This window comes from Chenopodium album, chromosome 2 (genome assembly GCF_948465745.1).
Source record: "Chenopodium album chromosome 2, dcCheAlbu1.1, whole genome shotgun sequence".
Lineage (NCBI taxonomy): Eukaryota > Viridiplantae > Streptophyta > Magnoliopsida > Caryophyllales > Amaranthaceae > Chenopodium > Chenopodium album.
The window spans coordinates 8,200,215-8,214,691 of NC_137835.1; the positions used below are offsets into that span (position 1 = coordinate 8,200,215).

General features: G+C 32.3%; 2 protein-coding genes and 1 pseudogene across 3 annotated transcripts in view; 1 reads left to right on the forward strand and 2 right to left on the reverse strand.

Moving 5' to 3' along the window:
- LOC145595143 (putative phospholipid hydroperoxide glutathione peroxidase) overlaps positions 1-6,075 on the reverse strand; it is a 167,034-nt gene extending 160,959 nt beyond the window's left edge. Inside the window, exons 1-6 of one of the 2 annotated variants that reach the window (XM_081651513.1) lie at positions 5,782-6,075; positions 4,272-4,348; positions 3,874-3,935; positions 3,674-3,792; positions 3,303-3,470; positions 3,127-3,204 (exon numbers count right to left, since the gene is read on the reverse strand). In XM_081651513.1, coding sequence (XP_081507639.1) covers positions 3,172-3,204; positions 3,303-3,470; positions 3,674-3,792; positions 3,874-3,935; positions 4,272-4,348; positions 5,782-6,030 — 708 coding nt within the window. In that variant the 5' untranslated portion in view covers positions 6,031-6,075 and the 3' untranslated portion in view covers positions 3,127-3,171. Of the gene's footprint in view, positions 1-2,964; positions 3,205-3,302; positions 3,471-3,673; positions 3,793-3,873; positions 3,936-4,271; positions 4,349-5,781 lie in introns of those variants that run through there. The other variant, XM_081651521.1, reaches the window with a different exon arrangement.
- Positions 6,076-9,031: 2,956 nt separating this feature from the next.
- Positions 9,032-10,944, forward strand: LOC145567770 (UDP-glycosyltransferase 79B30-like; annotated as a pseudogene).
- A 579-nt stretch (positions 10,945-11,523) lies between these two features.
- Positions 11,524-13,847, reverse strand: LOC145582101 (putative phospholipid hydroperoxide glutathione peroxidase). The gene is made up of 6 exons (XM_081639128.1): positions 13,505-13,847; positions 13,238-13,314; positions 12,454-12,515; positions 12,256-12,374; positions 11,872-12,039; positions 11,524-11,774 (listed from the first exon to the last, which is right to left on the reverse strand). Exons 1-6 carry the CDS (start codon positions 13,553-13,555, stop codon positions 11,739-11,741), a joined length of 513 nt encoding a protein of 170 aa, XP_081495254.1. The 5' UTR covers positions 13,556-13,847; the 3' UTR covers positions 11,524-11,738.
- Between the last annotated feature and the right edge of the window lie 630 nt (positions 13,848-14,477).

Genomic DNA, 14,477 nt, shown 5'->3' on the forward strand with positions numbered 1-14,477 from the left:
TTAATTTGTTATATATATTATTATAGGATTATTTTTTCCTAGTTTTTGAAATAAAATATTTTGCGTATATCCTTTATCAATTTTTTATTTTTTATTTTTAAAAAATATATACTAAGGACACGTCAAAAGATGACACGTGTCATTGTTGGTGTGTCTTTTAGTATATATAGTTATGATTGATTTTTGTAAATGACTTGTTTCCTTAATTAATAAAAATTTTCAATTAAAAAAAAGAAAAATAATTAAGGACAACACTAGGAGATGACATGTATCATTGGCTCATTACAGGTGTGTCTTTTAGTATATAGTATTGATTGATGATTGATTCGATTCTTTTGAATATTGCCATTTTATTACCCAATATTATTGCAAATCTTTTATAATCATCTTTTATAAGTAGTATTAGATTTTTGCCAAAACAAATAGTAATAAAAATGATTAATATAATATTGTGTTTGGCAATTGACAACGTATATCACATAATTTTAGTGTTAAGGAAATGCATGCTCTCAATCAATTTTGAAAATACAAAATAAAAAAAGGCAAAGTTAATGAGTGTCCCCAGTGTGTTAGATAAGAACACTAAAAGTGAAAATATTAAAGCAATTTAAGGCATGTTCACATTTCAACTGAGCTGAACTGAACTAAACCGAGATGAACAAAACTGAATAGAACTGAAATGAATATTTTATGAGAGAAGAAAATTAGAAGCTGAATTAAATTGAACTGAACTGATTGGAGCTGAGCTGAGCTGAACTGAACTAAATTTCAATGTATGAGAACAGACCCTTGATATATGACATCTCCAGAAGTAACCCTTAGGTAAAGAAAATGCAAACTCTCCATCAATTTTGAAAATACGTGATTAAAAAAAAGCAAAAGCTAATGGGTGTCCCTAAGGTGTTACTGTGTTAGATAAGAACACTAAAACTGAAAATATTAAATCAATTTAGTATGAAGGAAATGCAAACAGTCAATCAATTTTGAAAATATGTAACACAAAAAGGCAAAAACTAATAATTACCCCTAGGGTGTTAGATAAGAACATTAAAAGTGAAAATATTAAAGTAAAATATACAATAATTACATTCGATTATTTTGACTTGCATTTCAAATTTAATATTATTTTAGGTAATAAATTATGATAATTCGTTATTCAATACATCGGGCGCTTGAGCGATATCCTTAAGAAAAAAAAAAGAAAAAAAAAAAACTATCTTTGCTTGGTTGCACGAGGAAAAGAATTATTGGTAGGAAGAAAAGCGAAATGAACAAATTAAGGGTCTGTTCTCATTGACTGAACTCAGTTGAACTGAACTGAACTGAATTGAACTGAATTGAATATTTTATAAGAGAAGGAAATTAGGAGCTGAGCTGAACTGAACTGAATTGAATTTCAACGTATGAGAACAGACCCCTGATATATGACATCTCCAGAAGTAACCCTTATGTTTAACATGAAGTACTCTCTTCATTCCTTCATAGTTGACAATTAACATAGTCAAACTTGACATACATGTTAATGCTCTAATTTAACATTGGGCCAATAATTCTCAACTCGTTTACCAATATAATTAAATACTAAAAAGTTCTATTAAAAAAAAAATACTAAAAAGTTGATAATATAATACTTTATCCTTACAAAGATATTTCATGTAAGACATTTAAAAACGATTAAAATTAGTAGAATAGTGAGAAAAAAAAATAAATAATAAGTCAAATGTTTAAAGTTCTCCATGAATATATAAGTACTTGTCCTGTTATTGCTTTATTGGTTCTCCAAGGACTAAAATTGGAGAAAATACAAGTTTATAACTGTGCTAAATTAACCAAGTTTAGCACATGACATTTTTATAATTAAATTACATTGGAGTCTGTGCGTAGCCAATAAACAATAATAAACAATACTAAAGCATCTGACATTTTCCATGTGCACAAACAAACAATCTAACAACAACATAACAGCGTCCATTAATGCAAATAAGGGGTAACTCTCACCCCCAACTATGGTAACTCTCACTCCCAACCACGGTAATTATACTTGAGTTAAGCTTTTACTACCTCTAAAATCACTTTTTCTCTCTCTTTGCAACTGACATAGTACTCCATTGAAGCAGCCTTGAGTTTTCTCTCTCCCCGCCATAGTACCCCATTGAAGGCCTTTGAGTTTCCTCTCCACCGTCGAATCTTGTCAACTACTCAGTTAATTATCGAATTTCAGTTTCATAATTTAGCATTACTCGTTGATTATAGAATTTCAATTTCTCAATCTAGCAACTTCAATGGAGGAGGGAAAGCACAAGAAAACAAAAAAACGTCTATCCTTTAGGGTTAACCATATACCCTTAATTTCTCCCGTATTCTTAGGGTTTTCGTTAAATATAGCGGCGAAGCCGCGAAATGGCCGCCGGAAAAGATGGGTTAAGGTTGGTGTATGTTAGTTGTGGTTATGGACCTTTAGCTTGGAATTTCAATGACGAACTACTTGCTTCTGGCCTTCCTTCCTTTTTCAAAGGAGGTGTTGGTTGTGGTGATTGCTTTAAAGTTTGCATCCTTCTTATTAAAGTTGCTCGTGTTTCATGGTGCAATGGTGGGTACTTGTGAGGGAGGAGAGAGAAATTCAATGGAAAGTTGAAGAAGAAGACACGTGTCGTTATAGTCTGATGTGTTTGGGTAGGTGTGACAACAAGTAATCATGGTTAAGCAAAGCAAGGTAACGGCAAACTGAACAGCAGTTAAGTATCAATTTTGCATTGGACATTTTAACCCTTACTTGAATGGACGAAAATGCCCTGTTATAAACGGCTCAAGTTTAGCACGGTTATTAACCTAGGCCGCCTCCTAAAATTGCATAGGAAATGGATTTACCTAACTAATAAAACTGCATTCTCTTTGAATCAAAGACTAATTATCCTTGAATTTCATAAAATCAAGACTTATCATATAATTTAGGAGACGAGAAGGGAAAGTGAAATTCACAGACCTTTAACAGCAGTAGATTAAAAGGAGAATAAAAACATTACTACGGTTTACATAATCAAATTATGGAACCTTCACAAAGAGTACGTTGCAAAATACAGCCTTTATGATAACGAAAAACATAATACAGGTAAATAGGCTGATAGATAAACAAACGAAACACGAAAATGCCTCCTTTTAAGCCTACCCTTTTTATGAGATGCCCAGCAGTTTCTTCACATCCTTCTGCAAAAAGAAAGAGAGTAAACAGTTATGACTAGCACTCTAATACACCACCCATTGTTTTCTTGGTAAGTTTTATTGAGTCAGGCTTAGATTTTTACCTCGATGCTCTTTGGGGAAGTAGTTGGTGCATAACGGTCGACAACGTTACCATCTTTATCAACAAGAAACTTGGAGAAATTCCACTTAATGTCACTTCCCAAAAACCCACCTTTGCTTGATTTCAAGAACTTGTAGATTGGGGCAGTGTTACTACCATTCACTTCAACCTGTGAATATTGTGTAAAAAAAGTCATAAAAGTTACAAAAGCCAATTCAATTGATGATCGATACTCTCGACTCTCGAACCTTTAGAAGGTTTTACATTCAATCTAGACTTCACATCTTAAATTGATGATATTGCTAAACACAGCTTATCTAACATACGAATAGATGGAGTATTATGGTTTTTATAAATGATTAAACAAAATACCTTGTCAAAAATGGGGTATTCAGCTTTGAAACGAGTGCAGGCAAACTGCACGATCTCCTCATTACTTCCCGGCTCTTGGTTACCAAACTGGTTACACGGAAATGCCAAGATCTCGAAACCTGCAGCAATTTAGCACACATATAAGTTCAACCTTCTATAAAACAATGCCAACAAAAAGGAACGGAAGAGTGATAAGCTACCTTGGTCCTTGTACTTCTCATACAATTCAGTCAACTCTGCATAGTTTGAATTGGTAAGACCACTGCACCCAATAGAAAAAACAGTAAAGTGAGTTGAGCACAACTGATATGGCAATATCCATTGATTAATAGTTACGAGTACAAGAAAGAAGGCAAACAGAGCAACAGGAGTCCTATAACATACGGTTCCAACTAAGTTAATGAAATACTTCCACACTTTAAAAAAAAAAAAAAACAATGGGTTTCACTAATCCCAATCCTTATAATTTATCAACTCCATACATATAGTAGTACCACAATCCCGCATACGCAATATTGGTATGACCAAAAAAATATTGTCACACTAACAAAAAATTTACAAACAAAACATCCTAAAATGAATACAAGCCATATCATACCATTGTGATGCAACGTTGACAATCAACAGCACCTTCCCTTTGTAAACGCTAAGATCAACATCGTTTCCACGAGCATCCTGCATATCAACAGTTTATATGTCAAACTAGGAAGTCAAAAACTTCATAGGAACTATTGCAAACTACCTTCATTTCCCTTTGAACAAAAGATAGGAAAGCAATGACACAAATTAGAGGAGCAAATCAAATAGAAAAAGAAACCACACTCTGCATTTCTTAATCCACAATGTCATTCTGCACTCTTCACTAAGTAACAGGACAGGGATGAAACTTCAGCAAACAAAGACATTAAATTTCCCTCACAGCCCAAAGGATGCAAACTCGCCATGACATTAGCTAATCATAATCAAAGCAACTAAAATCTGTCACCCGAATTCTTCATTCCAAACAAAATTACTGTAATAAGATCATGATTCATGAACCGATAGAAGTCCTTGTATGTTACTCAAATTCCTCATTTCCAACTAAATTGCTGTAATAAGACCATGAACCGATTAAGTCCTTGTATGTTACGTGAATTCTTCATGTCCAAATAAATTACTGTAATAACTCGAATTCTTCATTTTTGACTAAATTACTCTAATAACACCATGAACCGATTAAAATACTTGTATGTCACTCGAATTCTTCATTTCCGACTAAATTACTACGAAGTATAATAACTCAAATTCATCATTTCCGACTAAATCACTGTAATAACTTGAAATTTTCATTTCTAACTAAATTACTGTAAAAACACCAAGAACCGATTAATATCCTTGTATGTTACTCGAATTCTTCATTTCCGACTAAATTACTGTAATAACACCAAGAACTGATTGAAGTCCTTCAGAAAAGCCATAGAATGAGTGATTGCTCAATTTTCAATTCCTCAACAAGACACAAACACCCACACCGTGACACCGCCCACCGAAAGAAAGAAAAAACCAGAAACGGTCATATCTCCTACACACCGCCAACTGAATGAAAAAACCGGAAACAGCCATAACTCCTATCAGGCAACCAGACTAGTACAACTCAATGGAAATGTAATTACCAGATTCATTCTTGAACAATAGTTATATTGAGTACAAAATGTACCTTATTAATCTAACAACAAACCCTTCATCTCAAATAAACACTAAAACCATCAAAATTCAACCTTGTAATATTGATCGGCCCAGAAATGATAATTAATGATTGAAATTAAATTCTACAAAAAGATACACCAACACCAAACCCCCAATTTCAATCTTACATTACCCTTTTCCCAATTTTGCCTCGGTTTTCTCAAAATTTTCACCATAATTAATCCAATTTTCCTTCCATCAAACAAGATAATCAAAATCCAAAACATATGAAATAGTACCAAAATCATTCCAATAAACACGAAATTGAAAACAGAACACCAAACAAAGTATTAATAAAATTAATTACAGCAAAATTGAGAATTTGATAATCTAACAACCAAAATTACAATCAAAAGAACAATCAAAAGAGGATTAATTCTAACCTTGACAACAAAGTCGTGGACTGATTTGGGTTGAGCAGAAGAGTCACTTGCCATTGACTTTTGCGAACTAAAACTTTGAGAAAAGGGAGAATGATTAAGATACCCAGAAGACAAATTATCCAAATTAATGGAAGATCTGAAATGGGTTGGTTTTGAAATAGAAGATGATTGATTATATGAAACAACTGAAACCAGAGAAATTGGTATTGATCTGTGTCTGAAGAGAGAGAAAATAGAAGAACGAAGCATCGAAATATATAGAATGAGTATGGATGATATTTATAGTGTGAACAGTAATAAATTGGAAGATATCATACAAGTATAAAGTATGGAAACAAATCAATCACTCTTAATTCTTAAGTATAACAATTTGACAGCATTGATTTTTAAGAGATTGTGTTAAAGTTGTTAAACTAATCTGTAACATTGTATCATGTAGAGCCGAATTGAACTGAACTGATTGGAGCTGAACTGAACTGAGTTGAAATAGATATTTTTTGAGAGAAGTAAATTAGGATACGAAGTAAACTGAACTGAATTAGACTACTCTCCTAGCACCATCCTAGGCTACATCATCTCGCTTAAGTACTCCAATTAAATACTCTCTCGTCCCGTAATATACTCCTTCCGTTTTTAAATACATGTTTAATTTCTCCATGTGCGGAGTTTTAGTAGAAATTGGATTAAGTAATAAAATATGGAGGTAGTGGGGTATGTGGAAAAATAAAAAGTTGTAAGAAAAAAACAAAAATAGTGGAAAGAATTGAAGGATAAAGAACATGAAATTAATAAAATATGTTTAATGATGGGTTCACTGGGTGAGAGAAATTATTTAAATAATTGTAAAAGTTTTCCAAATAAGGAAATGGAGCAAGTATTTTAAAATGGTCGAAAAAGAAAAGTGGAACAAGTATTTAAAAATGGTCCAAATAAGGAAAATGGAGCAAGTATTCAAAATGTTGTCCGTGTTTCTATTTTTGGATAGTATGTAAAAACCATTATACCCTCACTTTTTTAACTTGAATTATTGTACTTCTTAAATTACCCTTGAAATTTGCATATGCTTTGCAATTTTTCCACTTTCTCTCTCTAATTTTTGTCTATAAATGTATTGTTCTTAAATTACCCTTGAAATTTGCACATGCTTTGCACTTTTTCCACTTTCTCTTTCTAACTTTTGTTCTTGAAATTATTGTACTTTTTTAACCTTTTAAAGTGTCCACTTTATTTAAAACAACCTTTTAATTTTTTTTTTTTTGCAATTTCAGATCACATTATAAATTTTTTTTATCAAAGACAACCAAATGTTACTTTTCGGCGTTGACTCTATTTTTCCCGATATTGACCACGAGTGTGCGAGTCACGTGATCTCCTATATTGCTTAATACACTCTTTTTTCCTCCAATTAACTCATATTAAAACCCCTGTTTCTCTTTCATCCCTCTTTTAGTACGAGTGAATTGGATGGAAAATTGGTGTATTAAGTAATATACGAGTTCATGTGCGTTGCACACTAGTGGTCAACATCGGGAAAAATAGAGTCAACGCTGGAAAGTAGCATTTGATTGTTTTCGATAAAAAAATTTATAATGTAGTCTGAAATTGCAAAAAAAAAAAAAAATTAAAAAGTTGTTTTAAATAAAATGGACTTTTAAAAATGTTATTTCTGATAAATTTTATTTAAATTAATTGAAAATAGGAGTATAAAAGTCGATTACGTAGTATGAATTTGAATGTAAAATGTGGCAGATATGGAAGGAGTATACGTGGGGAAATTCTATCCTTCATTGCTTCTGTTAGTTCTTTGACTTGTCTTATTCTGAATTCTTCCCGTTTAATATTAACAATACACAATTGTTACCGAGTACACAATGAATATTCATACTCCATATCTTATTCCTTTTTCACATGCATACAAGGTGAAGACCAAAAACTATACTTGATCTAGGTTGGGGATTTGGGGTTCAATCTCCACTAAAGTATGAAAATCGATTTAATGAGATAGTATCACGTGGCTTAAACACATGGAGTAAAAAACTCTTAAACGAGGAAATTGTCATGTAACACACAAACTTGTTTAGGAACTTGAATTGGATTGATGAGACTCGGAAGCATTTACACCCGTTACACACCACATACTTTTGTATTCAATGCCATAATGTTGAGTAGTTACTTATACAGAGTAATATTTGTTGATTTGTTATACTTCCTCCGTTCTATTAATATTGCAAGAAGGAGGAAATTACGCATTTCAAAGCACATTTTATATATATGCTAAATATCTATAATTGTGTAAGAGTAAAAATTATAAAAAGTTGATATTGTGAAAGTATTTTATGAGACGAATCCAACAAGATCTCACATGACTATATTTTACTTAACGTATAAATCTATATTATAATGTCAAACAAGAGCTTGCAATATGTGGTTCATACAGGCGTGGGTACCTTACAGCGTACCACCGTTTCGCAAAAAGAACATATTATACAAATGTAAAGAACATAAAACTGTAGGGAAAAGAACATACTATTATAATATAAAGAACATATACCTAAAGTAAAAGGAACATATTTGCACCAAAAAAGAGTGAAAAGAACATATGTCAGTGTAATGAACTTTTATTTGTAATATAATGTTCATTGCTTATTGTGAGGTTAATTAAATTTTGTCATAAAATTATGGTAGATATATATAAATAATGTTTATTACATAATATCTTCATGTTCTTTATTAATATTACAGATGTTCTTTACGTATATAAAAAAACATAAAATTGGATGTTCTTTACAAAAGTGCTATATATATGTTCTTTAAAAAGCAGCAGTATGTTCTTCATAAAACAGCTTTTTGTTCTTTCCGCGTTTTTTGTCTGTAGCAAGCAAGGGACAAGCTGATGTACCTTAAAATTTTCAGTGATGTAAAGTGAAAAAAGTCCATTGTTGCAATATTAATAGAACGGAGGAAGTATATATCATCGGAATGTACGTCAAAATCAAGGGATGCCATTAACTTATCAACCATTATATATTGTTTCAACAAAAATAAACTTTAAGCAATACCAAAAAAAAAAAAAAAAAAAAAAAAAAAAAAAAGGAAAAATTGATAAAAATAATTACAACTTTCGCCAATTCGTTCAAAATAATCCCAACTTTGGATTATTTTTAAATAATCCGAACTTTGGGGGTTATTTGCTCAAAATGGACCCAATTGGGTACTGGCTAATTAATGCAATGTTGAGATACTAAGGGGAATGAAGTTTCCAGAAAAGCTAAGTTTTTCGTTGCGAGAAAGTGATGCTGTTGTTGCGAGGGCTTGTAGGGAGATGGAAGGGGGTTATTGTGATTTTGTTAAGGAAGTTATTGGTAAGCCCGTTCTTCTAGCAGGTCCGGTTTTGCCGAAACCTGCGAATTCGAGACTAGATGATCTGATCAAATCGATTGTTGTTTAAGTGGTTTTAGTCATGGTAGTGTGGTGTATTGTGCACTTGGTAGTGAATGTATTCTGATTGAAGAACAGTTTCATGATCTTGTTCTCGGACTTGAGCTCTCAGGTATGTGAAAATTATTTGCAATTTTATTTCAATATTTCAATGCATGTTAAAAAATAATCCGCACTTGTATGAAAATTTTATATTGGTCGTTTGAAATATGATTATCATATTGGGATTATTGTTCGGCCAGGTAGTAACAACATTGTATAATTAGAAGAAAATATGTGAATAATTGACTAAGTTCATGTTCTATTTAGTTCAGTTCAACTCCAATCAGTTTCAGTTCAGTTCCTAATTTCCTTATCTCGTAAACAATTTGTTTCAGCTCTACTCAATTCATTTCAATTCAATTTTGTTCAGCCCCAATCATTTTAGCCCCAATCAGTTCAGTTCAATTTAGTTGTTTTCAGTAAATTGGAACATGTCCTATATAATGTATTGTTGGAATAATCCCCTTAAATCACAATTAGCTAAGGAGTACTCCATATTATCATTGTTATTGGTGATTATAAAATTTGTAGGGAAAAAAAAAATTAAAAAAGAGAGAATTAGAGTAAATGAGTTAAAAGTTGATGGTTGGGAGAATGGGAGATGGACTTGAAAACCACAATTAGCCAAGTGTTCATGATTTTCTCCCTGTGTTTGGACTAGCTACATAATTAAAGTTGCATGTTTTTTTTTTTAACACATTGTACTTAAAAAATATTACTTGTATATTAAAAGAGTAGCAAAGGTATCTCAATGTGTTAGAGAGTTGGCACGAGAGGAAGCATGCAAGTAATTAAAAGAGTTGCAAAAATATCTCACAAGTGTTGAAAAGCTAAAGATGTAGTAACGAGGGAGGACTAATGAGAGACAAGTGCGATATTAATGTGAGGGGTATTTTTAGAATTAGAATAATTTCATATATAGTCGAGGAATAAATTGTATCTGAAATTGTAATAAATTGTGGTCTTGGTCATTATACTATTGCTACTTGCTAGTGAATTTATTTTCTAACTTGAAATCATGGCTTATTCTTTTTAATTTTTTATTGTTAAGGAGGGATTTTCCATGTAAAATCTCGTGCGTACATTTTGTATTATACTTTATTATTCTTCAAACCTGATATATTGTGTTTATATCTGTTACTCTGTCGTGTTATTTAGTTATATTCTTGCAGGTAGGCCATTTTGGCAGCTCTAAAGCCTCCTGAAGGTTTCCTAACCATAGAGTCGGCCTTGCCAGAAGGGTTTATAGAGCGAACAAAGGGAAGGGGAAACGTGCACGGGGGCTGGGTGCAGCAACAACTCATCCTGCAGCATCCTTCGGTAGGATGTTTCGTGACTCATTGTGGTGTAGAGTCTCTATCCGAAGCTATGGTAAGTGAATGTCAAATAGTGTTGATGCCTCAAGCAGTGGATCAATTCCTCAATGCAAAATTTATGAGCTTAGAGTTGAAGGTCGGGGTGGAAGTTGAGAAGCGAGACAATGATGGGTACTTCACTAAGGAGGCCATCGAAAAGGCGGTCTCATCGGTCATGGAAACAGATAGTGAAGTTGGGAGAGTAGTAAGGGCCAATCATGCTAAATGGAGAGAGTTTCTTTTGAAGAAAGGTCTTGAGGACTCTTACATGAGTAGCCTCATTCAGAGTCTTCAACAGCTGTTTCAACTCTATATTTATTTATTTTAGTTCTTCGTGGCAATGTTGTTATGCTAATAAGCATTCAATTGTTGTCAGTTTTAGGTTTGTGGTAAGAAACCAAATTTAGAACTAGTCAAACATTATTACAGTATGTAGCATATATGCTACTTGATTCTCTCTGTTTCAAGGAATAATTGTTCAAATATTCATGAGATCATGTCACAAGAATATTTTAAGGACATAGACCACACAATATACTCGCATCAAAGTAATAAAATGAAATAAAGATTGAAGGGTAAATTACATTATTATGTTGTACGTAGTATTATTGTGCTAGCTAGCTCCCTCCTAAATTAATTGTATGGAGTGGACTCTCTCTTGATTTGATGAGTTTTCTTTATAAATCTGGAATTTCAATTATATAGAAAACAAGAAGATAACATTTGATAATCTAGAGTTGTTTAGAGTCTATTATATTTGCATATAGTTATTATTAATCAAACAAAATATCCTGATACTTATTTCTAATTAATGTCGAGCTTGCTTCTTTTACATTATACTGTTGATTGAGATTTAATTCACCATTTTTTACCTATTTATAATTTGGTCATAAATCCTCTTAAAGAATGAAGAAATAAAAACTTGAGCATAATTTACATTATCAAATATTGGAAGGTTGAGAAATAGTACATACATTGCCAAAGAACAGCCTTTATGCTAATGGGAATCATAATAACAGGTGATAGCGAACACAAATAAAATACGAAAATGACGTTAATATATAGTCACTCTTATTCACAAGTATCATATCATGGCCAAGATGCCTCCTTATAAGCCTACCCTTATTTTGGGATGCCCAACAGTTTCTTCAAGTCCTTCTGCAAAAAGAAGAAGATTAAACGGTTATTATCAGCAATCTAATACGCCACCCCTGTTGTTTTCTTTGTACCATAACAAGTCGAGCTTAATTTTTACCTCAATGCTCTTTGGGGAAGTAAATGGTGAGTAACGGTCAACAACGACACCATCTCTATCAACAAGAAACTTAGTAAAGTTCCACTTGATTCCATCTCCTAAAAACCCACTTTTGTTTGATTTCAAGTACTTAAAGATTGGGGCAGCATTACTACCATTCACTTCAATCTGTGAAAAAAAAACAAGGCAAAATGTTTAGGAAAATTTATAAAAGCTACAAGGCCATTTCTTTTGAGTCTTTTGATCGAATACTTTCGCTTCTTAGAAGGTTTCACATTCTATCTAGATCACACTTCACAACTTTATGAAGTTGCTAAAACCAGCTTATCTAACATATGAACAAATGGAGTATTATGGTGATTTGTAAATGATTGAACAAAACACCTTGTCAAAAATGGGGAATTCGGCTTTGAATTTTGTGCATGCTAACTCCACGATCTCCTCATTAGTTCCTGGCTCTTGGTTATGAAACTGGTTACATGGAAATGCCAAGATTTCCAAACCTGCAGCAATTTAGCACAATTATAACTCCAACCTTCCATATAACAACTAACAAAAAGGAAAGGAAGAACAAGAAGCTACCTAGGCCCTTGTACTTATCATACAATTGAGTCAGCTCTGTGTAGTTTGTATTGGAAAGACCACTGCATCGAAAAGAGAAAGTCAGCTGAGTTAAGCACAAATGGTAATGGCAATTTCCTTCGATTCAAAGCTCCAACAGAGCAACTGGAGTCTCGTAAACAAAGGCACAACTATGTCAATTCCATGCTCCCACACTTTATAAACCATGGCTTCATACTTCTAATCCTAGTAGTTTATCCCTCCATACAAATATTAGCCCCACAATCCCACATTCATAAGTTTGGTGTGTGATTGGTATTTTGTCACATTAAGAACTATTGATCACTGTAAGATTTGAAAGTTCAATTGCAATCACATATCCAAGCACGGCACCCTGTTCCACAGAGTTGCATTCAGCCTATGCACAACATGTGCCGCAACTGCTAACTTTGATAGACACATCAACACATGCATTCTCAAAGCAGGCATGACAATTGAAGTTGTTCTTTGGAGCTATAGGGGTGAAAGGTGAATTCTCTCAGTGGACCTTTAATGTGCATCAAATTATCTCTCGACGTTAATAGTTAAGGCTTGACATAAATTCCACAACATAATTTGGTCCAACAAGTCCACAGCCTTAATACGAAAGATAGAACTTACAAGATAATATGGCAGTGTACCATTTTATCATGTCTAAGTAATTAAGACTAATTTTAGAAGCCTCAGGTGTTAAAGCCACGGATAACTAAATCATTAAAATTCACAAAAGAAATGTCTTAAAATGACAGTACAGGCCATATCATACCATAGTGATGCAACGTTGAGAATCAACAGCACCTTCCCTTTGTAAATGCTGAGATCAACATCGTTTCCACTTGCATCCTGCATATTACCAATTGATGTCAAACTAGGAAGTCCAAAACTTCTAGGCACTATTGTAAAAATTCAACTAAAAGTAATTAGAGCAAAATTGGGAATTTTGAGAATTTAATTTTAAAAAAAAATACAATTAAAGCTGAAGATAGGAAAATTTTCAAAAAAAAAAAATAAAAAATAAAAAAATATAACTAACCTTGACAACAAATTCGTGGACTGATCTAGGTTGAGAAGAGTCAGCTGCCATTGATTTGTGTGACCTAGAACTTTGAGAACAGGGGATTAACTAAATACCCAGAATACAAATTATCCAAATTTAATGAAAGATATCAAATGGGTTGGCTTTGAAATTGAAGAAAATTGATTATATGAAAGAATTTAAACCAAAGAATTGGAAATGTACAGAATAAGGTATGGATGGTATTTATAGTGTAAACTGTAATAAATTGAAGGAAACCATATAAAGTATGGAGGGAAATCAAGTTACTAATTGCGGCAAATATGAACAGGGTGTAAATTGGAGCAATCGAATAAGAAAAGTCAACATGAAATTGAATAAGAACAATGAAAAATGTGGTAGATATGAAAGCAAAGGAGTATACGTATGGGAGTTTTATTTTTTTTGTTGGCATAATCATCATTCTATTGTTATACAAGTATTATATACACCTGGGTGTACCGTACATTTAATTGTATTTTGTTTAAAAATCAATCAATCAATAACAATATATTAAAAGACACACCAGCAATGACACATGTCTGTTGCGTCCTTAATATTTTTTTTAAAAAAGAAGTATTTAATAGAAAATTTATTTAAGGAAATTATTTGTAAAATTTAATTACTATATAAATAGAAATGATATTTACCTTTTTTCTATATTCACATTCAATTAGCTAATTAATATGGAAAATAGAATAGCAAAATATAATCTTTGTAAATATTTTTAAAAAATGCAATCTTCTACTATAAGTTTTTATGTGGCAAACATAATATCCGTTTCAAGGATACAATTGAGATAGACAAAAGTTAATGACTAAAAACGATATATTACATTATATGATTACTGATAAGAATATACATAAATAATTTTATTTTTGTCAATAACCGTGCATGGCACGGGACCTAACCTACTTATATTAAAAATTAAAACATTTAGATGCATCTACTT

Excerpts from the sequence above, each read along its gene's own strand:
- LOC145582101 (XM_081639128.1), bottom strand. The coding sequence starts at position 13,555 with ATGGCAGCTGACTCTTCTCAACCTAGATCAGTCCACGAATTTGTTGTC. Across the intron at positions 12,516-13,237 it reads CTCAACGTTGCATCACTATG|TGGTCTTTCCAATACAAACT; the intron begins GTATGATATGGC and ends TTTTCGATGCAG. Across the intron at positions 11,775-11,871 it reads CTTCCCCAAAGAGCATTGAG|AAGGACTTGAAGAAACTGTT; the intron begins GTAAAAATTAAG and ends TTCTTTTTGCAG.